This window comes from Pristis pectinata, chromosome 8 (genome assembly GCF_009764475.1).
Source record: "Pristis pectinata isolate sPriPec2 chromosome 8, sPriPec2.1.pri, whole genome shotgun sequence".
NCBI classification, from domain to species: Eukaryota; Metazoa; Chordata; class Chondrichthyes; order Rhinopristiformes; family Pristidae; genus Pristis; species Pristis pectinata.
In genome coordinates this window covers 14,059,174-14,080,896 of record NC_067412.1, presented here as the reverse complement: position 1 = coordinate 14,080,896, position 21,723 = coordinate 14,059,174, and the positions used below count along the sequence as shown (strand labels likewise).

General features: G+C 43.5%; 1 protein-coding gene across 1 annotated transcript in view; it reads right to left on the bottom strand.

Moving 5' to 3' along the window:
* nubp1 (nucleotide binding protein 1 (MinD homolog, E. coli)) overlaps window positions 1-12,386 on the bottom strand; it is a 46,941-nt gene extending 34,555 nt beyond the window's left edge. The window contains exons 1-3 of the mRNA XM_052020876.1: window positions 12,176-12,386; window positions 8,222-8,326; window positions 7,997-8,130 (exon numbers count right to left, since the gene is read on the bottom strand). Coding sequence (XP_051876836.1) covers window positions 7,997-8,130; window positions 8,222-8,326; window positions 12,176-12,215 — 279 coding nt within the window. The 5' untranslated portion in view covers window positions 12,216-12,386. The remainder of the gene's footprint in view (window positions 1-7,996; window positions 8,131-8,221; window positions 8,327-12,175) is intronic.
* Between the last annotated feature and the right edge of the window lie 9,337 nt (window positions 12,387-21,723).

Below are 21,723 nucleotides of genomic sequence, written 5' to 3'. Positions count from 1 at the left end.
TCTTAAGTTCTTTCCACAGGGTAATGGGACCAGGTGAACATCAGGTTTAATGAGTTATAACTACAGAATAATTGACAGCAAATGAAATAGAGTGAATTAGAGAGTCAAAAATTAGAAATAAGAGGAAATAGAATGATTGAATTAGATTAAGAGAAAACAGTAAAAGGAAGACTAAAGGCTTTTTAAAAATATTATAATCTATGTTCATAAAAACAACCTACTCCTTACAGGATAATGTACCATCATCTTGTTTCTGGGGCTCCAAGATCAAATGGTATGTGGAGTCATAAATTGAGTCAGTAACAGTGACTGTGACATGAATCATTCTTCATCTTTTCCTGAACTCTTCTACAATGTGGTGTCAATGCAGGGTACACATTTCATCCCTTGATGTAAATTAACAGCTTTGAATGGTGATTTGTATTAACAACTCAAATTTAGTAATTTCAAAGGAGAATGGAGAGGCTCATGCTGTGAAGGCCATTTCTTTAGTTCTTGCAAAGCTAGTAGCAAATCATCCAGTAATTTGTGGTGAATCAGAACTCAGGCATACGTGCCAAATGGCTTCCTTCTATGTTATAAGGAAATTTGAGAAACCTCTTCCTTGCCACAAACTGTTGGCACCTTTCATACATTAGTAATGGCACTGTTTAGATAATTGAACAGGTGTCCCTGTAAAATGTCATTCAGTGTAATAAGGTTAAGAATGCCAGAAAAGCAATGTGAGAAATTCAACTTACTGTTATTTGTTTCACAAGGCTAGGAGGAGGAATATGCTCTCAGATTTTGAACATTGATTTATTGTATGCATCCTAGAGCAAGAGAACATCAGCTAAATTCGCTTGGGTGACTTCAATATACTCAGGGTGCCTGGCTGAAATAAGCATTGGGCTCCTTAAAAGTAAAAAGTGGGGACACTCATTCCAGCTCTAACTCCAAACAGTGGTATTGAGAGACCTCCAGGGAGGTTTTCAATTTTTACTCATGACTCCAAAAGAACTTATCCTGTTATCTTTACCAGATGTAATGAATGAGGAACCCCAATTTTTTTGATTTGTTACAGGATACATGACCACACCAAAAGTCTGCAACATGGTCACAAGCTCCCTATACTAAATCTCACACAGCTGTTAATTAAGAGGAAGTTCCAAGATTTGATTTGTCCTTAAGTAAACTGTTAGATCAGAATGTTCCTAAAAACAAAATTTTCTGATCACACATTAAGAATAAAACACAGCAAACATGGTTACAATAACATAGACGTTTAGACAGGTACATGGATACAGAAGATTTAGAGGGATATGGGCCAAACACAGGCAACTGGGACAAGCTCAGATGGACATCATGGTCAGCATGGATGAGTTGGGCCGAAAGTCCTGTTTCCATGCTGTATGGCTCTATGACTCTAACCCTAATGGGAAAGTAGGGCAAGGTATAAATTGGCTGCAGCTTCAATCTCACCCACTATCAGCCAAATACCTGTTTGATCCCCAGCAAGTCACATGTTATAATTAATCCATGAAAGGGGACCTGAAGTATCATTACTGGCAAAGCACTTGAAACTGGTTTTCTGGTTAAATATGCCAATAGCAGCATATTGTTTGTTAAATGATGCAGTTAAGGTATCTGTAATAGATGCATTTAGTGGAAAGCTAAATAAGAAGATGAAAAGAATATAATATCAGAGTGAGAGTGTGGAAGAAAGATCACGTGCAACAAACTCACATTGGTTGAGAAAAGATTGGATAGATACAGGTTTTCTTTAGAGGCAGAGAAAGGGAAAATTTAATAGAAATGATATAATTATGAGAGTCTGAGATAGGATGAATAGAAAAGATGTTTTTCTATTAGCAGAGATGCCAATAACAAGAAGGGAACAGATTTATGGTAATAAGCGGAAGATATTATTCATCTGAAAAGTGGTGGGGATTTGGAACTCAATGCCTGAAAGAGATGTGGAGGCAGAAATACTCATCAATTTTTTTAAAAATCTGGAACACCACTTGAGGTCCAATGACCTTATAAAGCTGCAAAGTGAGAGCTGGAAAATGGGATTAATCTAAATAGCTCTTTTATAGCAGGAATAGGCACAATGGGCCAAATGGCTTACATCCGTGCTGTAAATTCTTTCACACCAGCAATAGACATCTGAGCTGACTGACCTTTCTCTGTGCTGTAAAATTCAGTGAAATTCCACAGAAGTATTATTTTAGTTTCCAACAAAACAGACTGAATGAACAAGATTTACTGTAGAATTTTCCACAGCTCCATAAGAGCTACACAATAAATAACCAGAACAGAAAATCTTAGACCCTGTGTAGCAAAATTCGATGGAAGCTTCCTACATTTCCCAACAAAGTGCTTATTATTGTTTGATAAGAACTGGCTGTGACTATTTTTTCTTTGTCCTCCTTCACTAATACCACAAAATGCTTTGGAACAAATCTGCACCATTGTATCTTCCCCATTACTCCCCCAGCACAAATTACTGAAATAGTTTGCTGAGATTTCTTTCTTAGCAAACTGTTGTCAAGTCTGGTAAGTCATGAAAAAGGGTGGAGAGTATGGGGGCTCATGAAATTGCGTTACTCACAAACATGGCTTGCTGGCATTAACGGTGCTTTTTGAAAGAAGGGTAAATCCAAATTCTGGAGCAATGGTGAGAATGATTTCACTTTAAATGGAAATTCTTTCTTAAACGTTCATGCTGATGAATCATTCAAATTTACTGTATTGTTTAGTTTGCAATTTTGGAACTAGTTCAGATGACAATGTCATGATCACATGGGGGTGAAGAGGAGGCAGAGGCTTCTTTTTGTGCTGAGATACCAAATCTGCGTTTACTACAGATACTTCTAAGGGAAGAGATTCTCAGTTTTTTTTTGCTTTTGACACACCCTACCCAGTATTTCAAAAATTCAATGATTCTCCTGGAGCATAAATTTAACTTGATATATGCTTAAAATTAGATATATGCTTGAAATATACATCTATTTATTTATTTGCTATTCTGAAAATTTGTTTTTATTTAATTTTTAGGATTTTACACTTGCCAGAATTTATTGCCATTCCATAACTGCCCTTCAGAAGATGGTGGTGTGGCACCTTCCTAAACTGCGGCCGTCTTTCTTCCAGAGAGCAGCTCCAACAGTGCCAAAGTCCAATGTAATTTATCTGGCTGATTTTTGCCAAAGTCATAAAAAATCTAACTATATAACCATCTGGCCTTGACCTTTTTGTACAACAAAGTCTTCTTACTGCACACATATCAAACACAGACAAGTAAATGGACCATTTTAGAAGTAACTATGGATTAATCCAAATTGTTTGGAAAATTATAGTCATGGCCAATTGCCATCTTCTGATGTTAATCTGTTGTATGACAATGCCATTTGACAAGAATAGTTTTCCCATGCCGTCATCTCTCCAAATATTTCCCTTACTCTTTCATTGGCAGACGACATTATCAGCAATCCTTTTGCTTTAGAAATTCTGTGCATCATTAAGTAAGATGAGACCACAAACTTTAGTTGGTAGTGGTGGTGGATGTTACTGTTGCTTTAATACCAGTTACTTAAGTATCCACCCCAAAACAAAAACTCCACAGACATTTCTTGTCCCTATGCATCTCCAATTTGATCATTAAATGTCTCTAATGTGGAAGGATGCAAAGACTGACTGGCAACAACATTGTGCAGATTACATAAGGAAATTCCAGATCATCACTCTGAGGTTTATGTTGTTTACAAGCCCGTCAAACAATAAAATTAACTACATCAGGTATTCATTGTGTATTTCACCCAGTACGGACTGTAACAATGGAGTGAGAGCTGCTACCTCACAGTCAGCCACCCTTTCAATTCTCACAATGAAGACCAGCTTATAACAGCCACACATTTTATACCTGGCTGCCTGAAATAGCAAATAAAAAAAAGGACAGCCTCTGTAAAGAAACAATATTTAAAGCTAAGCACTCAACAAATCAGGCAGAAGTAGAACCTACAAAATGTACCATCTCCCCTGACAAGCAAGATTTCCCTCTGGCTCTACTGTCACCGTGAGAAAGAGACAGATCTAGGAAACGACATCATATGAATAACACCCTCAGAGTTCATATTTTTGAAGACTGTGAAATCTCAAGTCCCAATGGGACTGTTGACCCCCTGCTGCGAACACCTTCTTAAGTGTTGGTGCCTGGGAAAGCACATTTTTCATCTATTTTAACCCCTTTGTTGGATATGATTAAATCCCGACTAATCCCACATTGCAAGCGCAAGCATTGTGCTTTTCAATCGTTCTCAAGCAGTGACTCGCTGGTTAACTTATCGCAGCATCAGAGCTGGATGAGAGCAACCAAAATAGTTCTCCTGCACACCCAGCATTCAAAGGAATTGTGAGATCAATGGAAACAACAGATTCAAATTTCAATGTTGAGGTTTCTAAATAAGATAAAAATTGATAGCACCCAATTGTCCAGTCTCTTTTCATTCCTTCTGATTCCCTGGCTTCCTTACCCCTCAGTTCGCCTTTCTTCACTTCTCTTTTTCTCTGATACCAGGAGAATTAGCAAATGCATTCTCCTGTTGAAGGCCCTTGCCCTTCTAATTCACCAACTACCCAATCAGTTACTTGTATGTGACCATTGTTGATATTTGCTCACCCCTCTTCAAAACATTGTCAGCCCTTCTAAAAGGTATATACTTGTGCTCTATACTCCAGAGGACTCAAGATAAATTGCAGTCACCCAGTTTTCCTAATACACACTTTCAGAGGGAGATCTTTATTAGTCACATGTACATCGAAACACACAGTGAAATGCATCTTTAGCATAGAGTGTACTGGGGGCAGCCCGCAAGTGTCGCCATGCTTCCAGCGCCAACATAGCATGCCCACAACTTCCTAACCCGTACGTCTTTGGAATGTGGGAGGAAACTGGAGCACCCAGAGGAAACCCACGCAGACACAGGGAGAACGTACAAACTCCTTGCAGACAGCAGCCGGAATTGAACCCGGGTCGCTGGCGCTGTAATAGCGTTACGCTAACCACTACACTACCATGCCTAGTTTTTGATCCACCTACCATAGTGAAACTGACCCTATCAGTGTTGCAAGCATGCTTTGTGACCAAGACCATTTGCTCCTTGCCTTTCTGCTGCCTTGGACTCTTCATTTTTGTCTATTGTCTTCCTTTTGGTACTGTGTTCTCCTGGGTTTCTTCCTATCTGTTCCAGTACAATTACTAAAGATCCCTCACGTTCCCATCCCTCAAGATTATTATCAGAGGCATGCCCCAGGTTCTCAGCTTTGGTTCCTTCCATTTTATCTTTTACATATTAACACTCAATAATCCAAAAATATTGGGTCAGCTTTCACACACGTGTGAAATTCATTCTCACTGTCTGCAACTGTCATTGACAGTACTGTCCAATTACTCATCATGCATCAAGGCCTGAATACATTAAACTGTTGCTCAATATTGTAAGTCAATAATTTTTTGACTTCCATCACCCTGACCCTAGTTTCCTGGGTGCACGTTCAACGTGAACTGAGAGATGGAGAGGCTTGTTTGCTCTGTAGCTCTGAAGGTGGCCTTCCTGTTCCATGTCATCAGTGACTAGAATCGCACTTTTCCCATCTCCAGAGCTCAGCTGTTTTGTAACTCGTATCCCTTCTCCATCTGCTGATTTCCTCATCCGTGCATTCTTGTCTAGAATAGATATTAATTTGTTGAGGGAACAACAATATCAAGAAAGGCAAGAGATACAATGTCACCCTAGAGTAAGGTAATTCCGAACAAGAGATGACATTTCAGGTCATTGGCCTTTCATCAGAACTTTTAATTTGGAAGCAAGAATTCCCGGAGTACTCATACCGAACCATTTCACACCTGCCAAGGCCAGAGTCAATGTTTTAAACAATACCACCAATTAAGAGAGTTAAAAGCATTTAAAAAGAACAACGTTCACTAATGACGAAGAATCCACTGACAGGAACGTCGGCATTGGGCAGGCTCTTCAAGGACGTTCCAATATTCAACTAAGTCATGGCTGATCTGTATCCTAGCTCTATCAACACCCTTAACTCCACATCTCTTAACACAATTGGTTAATAATCTCAGATTTAAAATTATTTCAGGCTAAAACTCTCTTGTCCGGCATCCTCAGGACCTGACCGGTGCCAGACCACAGAAAATGCAGGAACACAGAAATTGCCTCCTGATCTTTTCCTCTCAGCAGGAGAACTGTTCTTTATAGACACTCCCTGGGTTATGTAAGGATTCTGAGAAGTATCCATAACCTGAAATTTCCATAAGTTGGCCGAGATCACATAAGTTGCACTGGTAGGTTAAGATAAACAGAAACCTTAGTTAATTTTAGATCTTAGTTAGAACTAGTTAATAATTACAAATTCGTACTACACATTCCAAATGTGCTGAACCATGCGAGTTGCTGGACCACAGAACGCCAGACCAGAGCTTCAACCTGTAATTATACTACAGCAACCTGAATGTACACAATTTATCTAACTCAGTAAACCTTTCAAGGTACTTCACAAAAATGTAAGCAACAAAAATTAATGTTGAGCCACGAGACATTAGGCCAGGTTACCTAAAATTTAGTCAAGAAGGTAGATTTAAAGATGACTTTAATAGGAGTTAGAGGGAGAGGATTACATGGAGAGGTTAGGGAGGGAATTACAATACTTAGGGCCAAAGCAGCTGAAAGCAAGGCAACAGTGGAGCAACTAAAGATAAGGATGGACAAGTGGTTGGTACTGGAGGAACACAAATTGCTTGGGGGCGAGGGTGAGGAGGGTTAAAAAGAAAGAGCACTCTATGGATAAAGGTAGGAGCAACACCACATAGAAATTTGGAAATAAGGATCAGAATTTTAAAAAGTGATGTAATCAAGAACAGGGGTGATGAGTGAACAGGACTTTCAGTTACGATACAAGTAGTTACGATACTCCAGCTGTCTGGCAAAAATATGTGTGTCCATTTAAATAAAGGGTTTGAAGATGAGACCCGTGCTAGGGAGGATAGTTGTGGTTAAAATGAATAAAGTTTTAATGTTTCTATAAGTGAATGGACCTATGGCTGGGAGATGTTGTGATAAAGGTTAGAAAGTCAGGAATTTTATAGAGCAGGCATCTTTTCCTCAACAGCGGTGGACACAAGGAATTGCAGTTAGGAAGGGGAAAGGGTATATAAGGGTACAAGAAAATGATTGGAGAAAGGCTTATCTGTAATTGACATGAAGGAAATAGAGATATGAGATGGCGAAGATCAAAGGGTGATGATGTACATGGGATGGGAGCTCATATGGAAGAAGAGATTAACAGAGGATAGGTGGGCAGCAAATTCCACAGAGAAAGCATGATGAGCTGAGAGTGGTGAATTACTCGTTTTAGAGCTGAGGAAGGAAAGCAGCAAAGCTATCGTGGTGAAAAACTGGCATGGTACCTGACTAGACAACAGAGAAACAAAATTTAAACGAGACAAGGTAGTAAAACAAGGTAATTTGCTCTAAAGATGGAAAGGGATCAGGGGACGGACTAAGGTACGTTTGGTGCACATTGCCACTGTGCCAGTTTGTGCCAGCAAATGGTGAGAGCCAAGAAAGGAGGCATTACTGAGGGGGAAACCTGACAGGAAGGATGACAATGCAATCATCACAATAAATTCTTGAATAGCAGGGACATTGATACAGCTGAACCATTATTATACAGCAACATGAAAGGGTAATAATAGCCAGAATATACTGACGTCTATTGCATTTTTCTTTTAAAGACTTGAGGAAATAACGTTCCAATTTAAATATTATTTAAATCCATGGGAATATTTTTACACATGCAAAAAATTATTTTGTGATGGTGGCCTTATAATTACATTTCTGAAGGCGACAAGTACATTCAAAATTAGTTCTTTCACTCGTTACCTCAACACTGTCAAACCGCAAAAGAGAAAAGGGGGAAGTGTAAAACTGTAATTCCTTACCTGCTTGGTGTCATCACTTGCTATCCCATGAGCTAGGTGGGCACTGAAAGTGCTCTTGCCAACCCCTCCTTTTCCAGACAAAACCAGGATTTTATGTTTAACAGATATCATTTTCTCCTTAATCTCCTGAATGGCTGGAGTGTTAAAACAAAGTTGAGGTGTTTCACATTTAGGCAAGAACCACATCAATGACTTTGATAGTTAAAAATACACTGGAAAATATACCTGGATCTGGAGCTTTTGAGGCACCGGAAGCACATAATGCCTGATTAGGACAACCCTGGCAGGCAGAAGCCTTACCAGCATCTTCACTGGCTGTCCCTGGACAATCTAAAATGAAACAGACATTAATATACATAATCATTATGTGGAGTTTACACACTCTCCCAGTGACCACATGGGTTTCCCCTGACATGCCAAAGGTATATTGGCTTAATTGGCTATAATAAATTGCCCTTTAGCGTAGGTAAGTGGCAAAAAAGCAAAGGGGGAGTTGGTGGGGATGTGAGAGAATATGTTGCATGGTTACAGGGAGATAAGACAAGGGAAATTGGATTAATGGAATTGGACTAATAGGATTACTCAACTTGGACCCAGCATGGATTTAATGGGCTGAATGAGTTCCTTCTGCGTCATAGTGTATGAACATCATTACAATATGGAATTGATTGACATTCTATACCACACTGCTAGAATCAAAATACTAAACAGGTCAAAAATATGGAAGAAGTTTGCTATGCCTTGTGCAAGGTTGTCCATTACTAATTGTTTAAAATGCTGTTCAGAATTAGCACAAATATCTTACATCATGTGCAACTCATTGAAGAGATTCAAAGATGATTTTAGGTCAGTTATGCACGAGTCAAAAACTACCAAATGACCATGATTGACAAGGAATAAAACAGCCAGTCTTTCTTGGCATTGTACATGAAAAGGCAAGAATAAGTTTTGAGTTCACACATTTAGATACATTCTTATATTTCCATGATAAATTCCTTTGACCCCATTTATTATAAACTATCTTGATAAACTTGTCACAATTGCACCTTTCAATTGGAATGGAATAGTAGTGGCATTAGAATGTCCTTTATAGAGAGAAGGAGAGCATATAATTATTGCACAAGTATATTGGAAAATGTTAATAAAAGTTTTTAAATTATTTATTTTATGCACCCTTTTCTCCCAATCATCTTTCAATCTCCATCAACTTGCCCTTTCTCATTTTACCCCCTCAATAGCCTTTAATCTCTCCAAACTTCTTCAACCCAGCACTATCCTCTTTGTCTGAATTGCTCCCTCCCTCTCAACCCCATTTCTTTCTCTCCAGCTTCTTCACTCAATCCTGACTCGCCCACCTATTCTAAACCCACCAGATTCCCCCCACCCCATCTGGTCTCATTGGCCCACGTTTGACCCATATCCCTCTCTATCTTTCCTATCCACATACCTGTCCAAATGTCTTTTAAATGTTGTTATTGTACCTGCCTCAATCAGTTGCTCTGGCAGCTTGTTCCACTATTGTACCATCCTCTGTGTGAAAAAGTTGCTCCTCAGGTTCCTATTAAATCTTTCTCACCTCACCTTAAATCTATGTCCTCTTGATTCCCCAACACTGGGAAAAAGACTGTGCATTCACCCTATCTATGCCCCTCATGATTTTATACACCTCTGCAAGATCATCCCTCAGTCTCACACGCTCCAAGGCCTGCCCAACCTCTCTCTGTAGAGCAACATTCTCGTAAATCTTTTCAGCACTCTTTCCAGCTTAATGGCATCGAGCCTATAGCAGGGTGACCAAAATTGAACACAATATTCCAAGTGCTGCTTCACCAAAATCTTGTACAACTGCTACATAACATCCCAGTTCTGTACTTAGCGGCCTGACTGATGAAGGTCAGCGTGCCAAACGCCTTCTTCACCATCCTGTCTACCTGTGACGCCACTTTCAGGGAATGCTTATCAGATTCCACTGAGTTCCTCCAGCAGTTTGCTTTTGGCCCCAGATTCCAGTGTCTGCAATCCCTTGGTCTCGTCAAGAGTGGTTCTAAGACGGAATAGAAAAGGATGGCAGATCTCCCTCCAAGCAATGCCGATCGCAGCTGATTTCATTGCCTCTCATACTAGCCAAAACAAGCACAGGGTTCCTCTTGTCCTCAGCTTCCATCCCACCAGTCTCCACATTCAAGAGATCATCCTCCATTATTTCCACCATCTTCAGTGGGATTCCATTTTCCCCTCCCCTCTCAGCATTTGAAAGGGATCTATTTATATTTACTATTTTTGTTTTGTATTTCCAGCATCTGCAGATGTATGCTCCAAATATCAATGAACTAGTTGGGTTTTAACCACAGTCTGGTGGGTTCATGGCTGACAACACAAGGGCAAATGGAAATAGAGTTTCAAAAGTAAAGCAACACAAGAAAGTCAATGTGAGCTAGGAAAAGCAGAACTTTAATCTTGTTTATGAAGGTACAAAATAGGAGGACACTAAAATTACCAAGTCCAGAAACAGATTCTCCCAGGCCAGTCAATGGTCATCATAAGAAGATCCCCAAAATCACATTGGGGATATCGCCACTGACTGGGTAATCCTCACTCACTGGTCATCCATGGGCTCCCCCCAGGTCAGTCACTGGTCAGTCTGGGAGCTCCCCCCGGGTCAGTCACTGGTCAGTCTGGGAGCTCCCCCGGTCAGTCACTGGTCACCCTGGGAGCTCCCCCCGGGTCAGTCACTGGTCACCCTGGGAGCTCCCCCCGGGTCAGTCACTGGTCTCTAGGAGCTCCCCCCGGGTCAGTCACTGGTCTCTAGGAGCTCCCCCCGGGTCAGTCACTGGTCAGTCTGGGAGCTCCTCCCGGGTCAGTCACTGGTCAGTCTGGGAGCTCCCCCGGGTCAGTCACTGGTCACCCTGGGAGCTCCCCCCGGGTCAGTCACTGGTCACCCTGGGAGCTCCCCCCGGGTCAGTCACTGGTCTCCAGGAGCTCCCCCCGGGTCAGTCACTGGTCTCTAGGAGCTGCCCCCGGGTCAGTCACTGGTCAGTCTGGGAGCTCCTCCCGGGTCAGTCACTGGTCAGTCTGGGAGCTCCCCCCGGGTCAGTCACTGGTCAGTCTGGGAGCCTCCCTTGGGTCAGTCACTGGTCAGTCTGGGAGCTCCCCCCAGGTCAGTCACTGGTCAGTCTGGGAGCTCCCCCGGTCAGTCACTGGTCACCCTGGGAGCTCCCCCCGGGTCAGTCACTGGTCACCCTGGGAGCTCCCCCCGGGTCAGTCACTGGTCAGTCTGGGAGCTCCCCCGGTCAGTCACTGGTCACCCTGGGAGCTCCCCCCGGGTCAGTCACTGGTCACCCTGGGAGCTCCCCCCGGGTCAGTCACTGGTCTCTAGGAGCTCCCCCGGTCAGTCACTGGTCACCCTGGGAGCTCCCCCCGGGTCAGTCACTGGTCACCCTGGGAGCTCCCCCCCGGGTCAGTCACTGGTCACCCTGGGAGCTCCCCCCGGGTCAGTCACTGGTCAGTCTGGGAGCTCCCCCCAGGTCAGTCACTGGTCTCTAGGAGCTCCCCCCGGGTCAGTCACTGGTCTCTAGGAGCTCCCCCCGGGTCAGTCACTGGTCAGTCTGGGAGCTCCTCCCGGGTCAGTCACTGGTCAGTCTGGGAGCTCCCCCCGGGTCAGTCACTGGTCAGTCTGGGAGCCTCCCTTGGGTCAGTCACTGGTCAGTCTGGGAGCTCCCCCCAGGTCAGTCACTGGTCAGTCTGGGAGCTCCCCCGGTCAGTCACTGGTCACCCTGGGAGCTCCCCCCGGGTCAGTCACTGGTCACCCTGGGAGCTCCCCCCGGGTCAGTCACTGGTCACCCTGGGAGCTCCCCCCCGGGTCAGTCACTGGTCACCCTGGGAGCTCCCCCCGGGTCAGTCACTGGTCACCCTGGGAGCTCCCCCCCGGGTCAGTCACTGGTCACCCTGGGAGCTCCCCCCGGGTCAGTCACTGGTCAGTCTGGGAGCTCCCCCCGGGTCAGTCACTGGTCAGTCTGGGAGCTCCCCCCGGGTCAGTCACTGGTCAGTCTGGGAGCTCCCCCCGGGTCAGTCACTGGTCAGTCTGGGAGCCCCCCACGGGTCACTGAGAGACCCATTAGCCAGCCCCGGCCCCCCCGCTGACCTCCCGCCGTCGACGCTCCGCTCCCTCCCCACACTCACGTGCCGGTGCGTTGCTCGGAACGTCCGCCATCCCGTCCATCCCACCCGGAGCCGCACTTCCGGTTTCTCGGTGCAACCACGACTTCCACCGGCTTCCGCGAACGCTGTGGACAAACGTTCCGTTGGCCGAACGGGTTGCAGCTCAGCCCAGCCGTGGCGACAGAGGTCCAACGCGGCATCACATGCAACCGTATGTTACAACTGGTACCTCAAGGCAGAACACTCAGATCGTTTGGTTAAATAACATCCGTTTGCTGAGATTTGACAGAGTTAGATACCCGGGATCTGAATAAGTGCTTTTCCATCGACGTTGAAATGAACTTCAACCACTTTTATTAACAATTCTTTCGCTTCGCGATGCGCTGAGTCTGATGGAAACAAATCGCTGACGCTCCTACAAACCCTTTACCTCTAACTGCCCTCTGATTCTTAAAGAAATACCAAGAAAACCATATCTTATTATTTTATCCACACTCTCCTTTTAAAATTACCTCCACATTTAAATGCAATTTACTGGTTTAACATTTGGTAGATTGTGCACCATTGATTTAGCCATTCAGCTATTTATTTATATCTGTTGGTAGTGAAATTACTGATGGAATGGCAATGGCTTGTTGGAATTGTGAATTTGAGCTTGCTTCACTTTTGATTAATACAAGTTCAGTTTGCCACATCAAGAGAAAATTAGTGGTCAGGTCGCTGGTACTGAGTCTGGCTCTGTGGCTCAGAAGGGAAGGGGGTAGAAGAGGAGAGCAATAGTGAAAGGGGACTCTATAGTTGGGGGAGCAGACAGGAGCTTCTGTGGACGTGAAAGAGACTCCCAGATGGTATGTTGCCTCCCAGCTGCCAGGGTCAGGGACGTCTCAGGTCAGGTCCACAGCATTCTAAAGGGAGAGAGTGAGCATTGGTACCAACGATGTAGCTAGGAAAATGGATGAGGTCCTGAAAAGTGAATATGGGGAACTAGGTAGGAAGCTGAAAAGCAGGACCTCAAGGGTAGTAACCTCTGGATTACTGCCTGTGCCACATGCCGATGAGGTTAAGAATAGGTTGATTTGGCGGATGAATGTGTGGCTGAGAAATTAGTTCAGGGGGCAGGGATTCAGATTTGTCGATCATTGGGATCTCTTCTGAGGAAGATATGATGTGTACAAAAGGGACGGGTTACACCTGAACTGGAGGGGGACTAATATGCTTGCGGGCACGTTTGCTAGAGCTGTTGCGGAGGGTTTAAACGAGTTTGGCAGGGGGATGGGAACCGAGTGTTAGGTCAGAGGATGCAGCATTTGGTGCACAGGTTGATGCAGCGTGTAGAGAGACTGTGAGGCAGTTGATAGGGCAAAATTGCAGTCAGTTTGATGGGTTGTAGTGTGTCTATTTTAATGTAAGAAGTATTAGGAACAAGGGTGATGAACTTAGAGCATGGGTCAGTACAAGGAACGATGATGATGTGGCCATTACAGAGACTTAGCTGTCACAAGGGCAGGAATGGCTGCTGGATGTTCCAGGGTTTAGATGTTTCAAAAGGGACAGGGAGGGAGGTAAAAGAGGTGGGGGAGTGGTTTTGCTGACCAGGGATAGTATCACAGCTGCAGAAAGGGAAGATGTCCTGGAGGGATTGTCTACTTCTGGGTGGAGGTCAGAAACAGGAAGGGAGCATTCACTCTATTGGGAGTATTCTATGGACCCCCCAGTAGCAACAGAGACACTGAGGAACAGATTGGGAGGCAGATTTTGGAAAGGTGCACAAATAACATGGTTGTTGTCATAGGTGATTTCAACTTCCCTAATATAGATCGGCACCTCTTGAGTGCAAAAGGTGTGGATGGGGTGGAATTTGGTAGGTGTGTCCAGGAAGGATGTGCTGGAACTTTTGAAAAACATTAGGATAGATAAGTCCCCGGGGCCAGACGGGATATATCCCAGGATACTACGGGAAGCAACAGAAGAGATTTCTGAGCCCATGGCAATGATCTTTGTGTCCTCACTGGCCACAGTAGTGCCAGATGATTGGAGGGTCGCAAATGTTGTTCCTTTGTTCAAGAAAGGGAGTAGGGACAACCCTGGGAATTATAGACCAGTGAGTCTTACTTCAGTGGTGGGCAAATTATTGGAAAAGATTCTTAGGGACAGGATTTATGGGCATTTGGAGAAGCACAGTCTGATTAGGGATAGTCAGCATGGCTTTGTGAGGGGCAGGTCATGCCTCACGAGCCCGACTGAATTCTTTGAGGATGTGACAAAACACATTGTTGAGGGTAGAGCAGTGGGTGTGGTGTACGTGGACTTTAGTAAGGCGTTTGGTAAGGTTCCCCATGATAGGCTCATTCAGAAGGTCAGGAGGCATAGGATCCAGGGAAATTTGGCTGTGTGGATTCAGAATTGGCTTGTCCATAGAGGCAGAGGGTGGTTGTAAGTGGAGCGTGTTCTGCCTGGAGGTTGGTAATCAGTGGTGTTCCACAGAGATCTGTTCTGGGACCCCTGCTCTTTGTGATTTTTATAAATAACTTGGGTGAGGAAGTGGAAGGGTGGGTTAGTAAGTTTGCAGATGACACGGTGGTGTTGTGGATAGTGTAAAAGGTTGTTGAGGGTTACAATGGTATAGGATGCAAAGCTGGGCTGAGAAGTGGCAGCTGGAGTTCAACCCGGAAAAGTGTGAAGTGATTCACTTTGAAAGGTCGAATTCGAAGGCAGAATACAGGGGTAATGGCAGGATTCTTAGCAGTGTGGAGGAACAGAGGGATCTTGGGTCCAAGTCCACAGATCCCTCAAGGTTGCTGCACAGGTTGATAGGGTTGTTAAGAAGGCATATGGTGTGTTGGCCTTCATTGGTCAGGGGATTGAGTTCAAGAGCTACAAGGTAATATTGCAGCTCTGTAAAACCCTGGTTAGACCACACTTAGAATATTGTGTTCAATTCTGGTCACGTCACTATAGGAAGGATGTAGAAGCTTTAGAGAGTGTGCAGAGGAGATTTACCAGGATGTTGTCTGGATTGGAGAGAATGTCTGATGAGGATTGGTTGAGTGAGCTAGGGCTTTTCTCTTTGGAGAGAAGGAGGATGAGAGGTGACGTGATAGAGGTGTACAAGATGATAAGAGGCATTGATCAAGTGGACAGCCAGAGACTTTTTCCCAAGGCGGAAATGGCTAACACGAGGGGACATAATTTTAAGGTGAATGGATGAAACTACAGGGGACGTATCCAAGATAAGTTTTTTTTTTACACAGAGTGGTGAGTGCGTGGAACGCACTGCTAGGGGTGCTGGTAGAGGCAGATACATTAGGAATATTTAAAAGACTCTTAGATAGGCACATGGATGATAGAAAAATGGCGGGGTATCTGGGAGTGAATGGTTAGATTGATCTTAGAGTAGGCTAAAAGGTTGGCACAACATTGTGGGCCGAAGGGCCCGTATTGTGATGTAATGTTCTATGTTCTGTGTTCAAACCATCAAAGATCATCACTGCAATCCTTAACTTTCCCAATAAACATATTGGGTAGAGGTCACTCGGAATAATTATGTGCAGGTTATCCATTATTGATATAGGTTGGACTTGAATGGCTACTGCAGGGTTTAAAGCACAATTGAAAATGTGTTCTTTAGTTTCTAATTTTATGACATCTTTTCATTAACAGGTGCCAATTAGGACAGATACAAATATCGTACTGCTAATGAGAATGAAAAATGTGTACAAATCAAATTTAATTGAATAACCAAAACCTAACAGCTGCTTCAAGACTAAAAACACTTTTGAACCCATTCTTTTTAATGCCAAAGGAATGAACATGGAAAAATTAAAATTACGGAAACTGAGGGTACAGGCTAGAGTCTGTGGACCAACCACAAATGACTTTGTTCCCAACCTCATTTAAGTTCTGAGAAACTGATGATGGTAGTCCTCTGTGTCACTCCAGTCCAATAGCAGAATTGATTGGTAATGCACCTCAACTTTAAGAGGATGAAACCAAATTTCATGCACAGCTGACTGTTGAATCACTGTGTACACCAACACAAACTACCTGCTGGCTACAGGTGTCCTTGTAGCAGATGGGATTCATCTAACAGTCTGTTGAACCGGATGCATTTCCTGCAATTGTTACCAAATAGATACATGAGGGCTTGTGGTTTTGGTTGATGGTATCTTGGCAGTATTTACTGACTGTCAATCAGAAACAAGCAATGTGAAGGATAGTAAAACTCCCATGAGAATACTTAAATGACAATAGAACATAGAACACTACAGCACAGTACAGGCCCTTCGGCCCACAATGTTGTGTTGACATTTTATCCTGCTCTAAGATCTATCTAACCCTTCCCTCCCTATTTCTCTATCATTGGTGGTAGAAGATTTGGGTCTGAGTCAACTGGTGCATAAAATTGGAAAACAATTGGTCACCTCTTCTTTTTCAGGAACTCTATTTGAAATAGCAAGGACATAATGGGCTGATGGACCTCGTATGTCATAAAGTTTATACCATTCCATGCGCTCACTGATGAGAATAATTTATATAACTCAACCTTGAAAAGCAAATCAATAACTGTTGAGAATAGAGAAACAAAGGACTGCAGATGCTGGAATCTAGATGAAAAACACAATGATGCTGGAGGAACTCGGCAGGCCAGGCAGCATCTGTGGAGAGAAGCAGGCGGTCAGCGTTACGGGTCAGGACCCTTCTTCAGGACTGAAGATAGGAACAGGGGAAGCCCAATATATAGGAGGGAAAAGCAGAGCAGTGATAGGTGGACAAAAGAGGGGAGGTGGGGTGGGCACAAGGTGGTGATAGGTAGATGCAGGTGAGAGATAGCGATAGGCAGGTGAGGGGGGAGGAGGGGAGAGCAGATCCACCGGGGGGTGGGTCAAAAGTAAGAAGAGGAAAAAACGGGGGTAGATAAAAGAGAGGCTAGGAAAGAGATGAAAAGAAGAGGCAAGGTTGGGGGACTGTGGGGGTGGGGAAGGGGTGTGGGGATTACTTAAAGTGGGAGAATCCAATATTCATGCCATTAGGCTGCAATGTTCAAAGACAGAAAATGAGGTGCTGTTCCTCCATTTTGCTCTTGGAATTCTCCTGGCAGTGGAGGAGGCCAACAACGGACATATCAGTGATAGTGTGGGAGGGGGAGTTGAAGTGACTGGCAACGGGGAGATGCAGATCGCGGTTACAAACAGAGCGCAGGTGTTCTGCAAAACGGTCACCTAGTCTGCGTTTGGTCTCACCAATGTAGAGGAGGCCACACTTGGAGCACTGAATGTAGTAGACGATATTTAAGGGAGGTGCAGGTGAATTTCTGTCTCACCTGAAAGGACTCTTTGAGTCCCTGGATGGAGATGGTGTTGCACCTATGGCGGGGACAGTGGAAGGTCCTCGGGGTGGGAGTGGGTGGGTGGGGGGGGGGGGGGGGTGGAGAAGTAAACTCTTGAGAATAATTCACTGTGATTTTTAAAGAAGTATACAATTGTTAAATAGAAACCAGGTCTCCCCTATTATTATCTTTGACTTCAAATCAGCCTCTCTCTAAACGACAATTAGGAGATTACTGATGTTGCCTGCTATCTTGTCACATAACATAATTCTAGCATGGATACCATTTGTGGAGGGAACTGGATAGCTCCCTCCTTTTGAACACATTTCCCTCTCTATATCACCAGCCATCTTCTGAAAGAAGGCACCCAGAACAAAGAGTCCTCAGAACAAGGTTTTTTTTTACCTTCACTTATGAATAAATGGAATGTAAAGCAAAATACTTTGGATTGTCAAATTCTCAATAAAGACAAAAAATACTGGAAACACTCAATAGATTATGGTTTGAGAAACAGAGTTTATGTTTCAGTTCAATAGCCTTTCACCAGACTGCAGCCTACAATAAATCAGAATTGATTTCATACTCTTCAGAGAAAGTAACAAAATAAGCCAGACAATCCCTCTTGCTGAGATAAATTCACAGCAGATTTACAAAATCTCTGAAATTACTTAACCATGCACTTAGGAAAAGGCATTCTCTTCCTCAATGCTTGTCTGTAGGCTGAGTAGTTGATTTCCTTGGATCTATCTTCTGCTGAATTGAATTTCAGGTCATAAAAATATTATATTATAAAAATGCATCCAAAGATTCCAAAATATGTCCATTTTGTTTGGTTATACTTGTGACCTGACTGTCCCTTATCCAAATCCCTGTATACCCTGTGCTTGCTGTTCAAAATTATTAAAATCAAACAGCATATTTACATAGGGAACTGCACCCAGTTGCTGATTACAATTAAAGTTTTGTACTGGAGCAAACAATAGTTATCAAGAAAACTGGAAATGCATTGTGCTTGTGGCAGCACTGTACCCTGCTAGGATTTTGATCAATGGATTGGAACACCATTGACTGGTGACTGGATAACAGATGGTGAGCAGCAGGTTAATAGGCTGAGTCCCAAGAACTACAACTGCAAGGAATTCCTGCAAAGCACAGGAGTGAAGGAAATGAGCCCCCCAAAATGGAGAGGCTAGGAGAAAAGCAAAGGCGTTGAAAGGGAGAGATGCTGGACCAAAGATGCAGGAAGGTGCAAAAGAAAGGGGAAGTAGATGAAGGAAATACATTTAGAGTTGAGATGTATAAAATAATGAGTGATCTAAATAGAGTAAACAGGACGGACCGATTTTCATTACCTGAGAGGTGAAATATGAAAGAGCATAATTCTAAAGTAATTGGATTACAGGGGAGATGAAGGAAAAATCTTGTCACCCAGAAGGTGATTGGGATCTGGAACTCACTGCCTGAAAGGATGGAGAGATAGAAACAATCACCACATTTAAAAAATACTTGGATGTGTGCTTGAAGTGCTGTGATCAAGCATTGGATTTGTTGACTAGCTCTTTTTCAACTGGCACAGACTCAATGGGCTGATTGGCCCCTGACATACATTTTCCATAATTCTATGTGCTTTATGATGCAGAACAGCTAACATAACCTTGTAAACCAAATCAACTACAGTTGAGAATAGTTGGCTGTAACGTAGTCCACCTACATGTTCTACAATAGTACCAAAATGCCTAAAGTATAAATATTCAATTCTGTAACCCACCTACCAATGTCTTTTCAAATGCTTAAACTTTCCACCATCAAATTCTCAATTCTGCAAGAATATTCTCCATTTCTCTCGGTAATTATTGGAGCATTACAGAGATAGAGATGGGTGTGGTCATGGAAGCTGAGGAAAAGAATTTTAAATTTGTGGTATTCGTGGACCATGAGCTAATGTACATGATGAAAGGGTTTAGGAGACATGCTGCAGAGTTTTGGATAATGTTTACAAACAGTGTAGAAGAGGGAGTGTGGCTTAGAGTTGAATAGTGGATTCTTGATGAAACAAAAACACTGAGGAGAGATTTAGCAGCAGACTGAAGGGAAGGAGGAACATTGGCAGGTGATACAATGGAGATGGATGTAGATGGGCTTTGAAAATGGGTTTGAAATCTTAGTTCAGGGTCAAATACAATGTTAGGGTTGAGACCAATTCGGCCAAGACAGTGGATAAGAGGCTAGAACATTTGGTGAGTAAAATGGGGTTTGTGGTTAGGACTGATATTAATGAATGCGATCCTTTCAGTTTGGTGAAAATTATGACTCAAACAAGACCAGTTGCCAGCCAAACAGACTGACAACATAGAGGCAGTGGAGAGGTGGGCAGAGTTGGTGGTTGGGTAAGACAAATGCAACCTGGTGACATGTCTATAGATGATGTCACCAAGAAGCAACATATAACTGAAGAATAGAGAGACAAAGATTTGGGTATTTTCAGGGCTAATGGTCTGTGGGCTAGAATAGAACCCATTATCTGACATTAATTGATTAGCTGAGTGGAACTGAGTAATGCCACACCACTTAATCTGTCAATGGAGGAGAAGCTTTGAAAGAGGATGGTTTGGTTTGGTAGAAGTTTTGAAGCAGGATGGTGTCATTCAACCATCTCAAAAGTTGCCAGGAGGACAAGAAATACAGGAAGAGGAAATGCACGACAATCACAGTCACAAGGGATGGTGTTGACATCAGCTGGGGAAGGGTCAGGGATGGGTTATAGAGGACATGGAACAAAGAGGAACAATACTTGAAGGTAGGTCAGCTAGCACTGTAGCCAGGAAGAGAACTTTAGTAATATCATAGTGAGAGAAGAAGTGGTGAGATAAGATGAACATGGAAAGGGCATGAAGGGAGAAAGCAGAGAAAGGTTTGTGTTCAGGGCCAAGAAGGGGAAGCAGAGGGAAAAGTCTGGCTCGTTATAGAAGATGAAATGGGGAGTGGGGGGCGGTGGTGTTGCAGCAATAACAGCTAAATAGATGGTCTCAAGCTTTGCAGCAACTGCACTGTGAGCTTCTTGTACTTGTTACTAGATGTGAAGTTGAAGGGAACAGCTGGAAGTGTTTAAGTACTTGGTAGTTGAATAAAGATATCAGGCAGAGGGTGTCACTGCACTCCATTTTAATACAGAGGGATGGCTGTTTTGGCAGACAATAGAACCTGATGGAAAACAAATAAACCGACAGGTGCGAGAATCTGAAACAAAAGCAGAAATGCTGGAAGAGCTCAGCCTGCCAAGTAACATCTATGGAAAGGCAACCCAGTTAACGTTTCAGGTCAATAACCCTTCCTTAGAACTGGGGAGAGTGGAGGGTTTACAGTTTTCAAAGCAGAACCTGATCATGGTCTTTATGTGGTCCTGTAAAATCTAATGCTGAATGGTTAAAACCAGTTTATTGCCATATTTGTCCCTCCATCTTAACAACATTGATGTACAGAGGGATCTTTGGGTCCAAGTCCATAGTTCCCTGAAAGTGCCCACACAAGTTGATAGGGTGGTAAAGAAGGGTGCTTGCCTCTATTAGTCAAGGCATTGAGTTCAAGAGTCAGGAAGTTATGTTGCAGCTTTATAACTTTGGTTAGGCCACATCTGGAGTATTGCATTCAATTCTGGTTGCCCCATTAGAGGAAAGATGTGGAAGCTTTGGAGAGGGTGCAGAAGAGGTTTACCAGGATGCTGCCTGGATTAGAGGGCATGTGGCATAATGAGAGGTTGAACAAACTAAGGTTGTTTTCTCTGGAGTGGCAGAGGTTGAGGGGAGACCTGATAGAAGTTTATAAAATTATGGGAGGTATAGATAGAGTAGACAGCTGGTATCTTTTTCCCAGGGTCGAAATGTCTAATACTAGAAGGAATGCATTTAAGTTGAGAGGGGCAGAGTTCAAAGGAGATGTGCGGGGCAAGTTTATTTTTACACACAGAGAGTGGTGGGTGCCTGGAATGTGCTGCCAGGGGTGATGGTGGAGGCAGACACGATAGAAGTGTCTAAGAGGCTCTAAGATAGGCACATGCAGAGAATGGAGGGATATGGACACTGTGCAGGCAGAAGGGATTAGTTTAATTAGGCATCATTAGATTAATTAGTTTGGCACAACATTGTAGGCTGAAGGGCCTGTTCCTGTGCTGTATTGTTCTATGTCTGTTAAGTAAATGAAGATGAGTGCTGTGCTAAGATGAATGACCACTAAGGCAGTCTGCAAC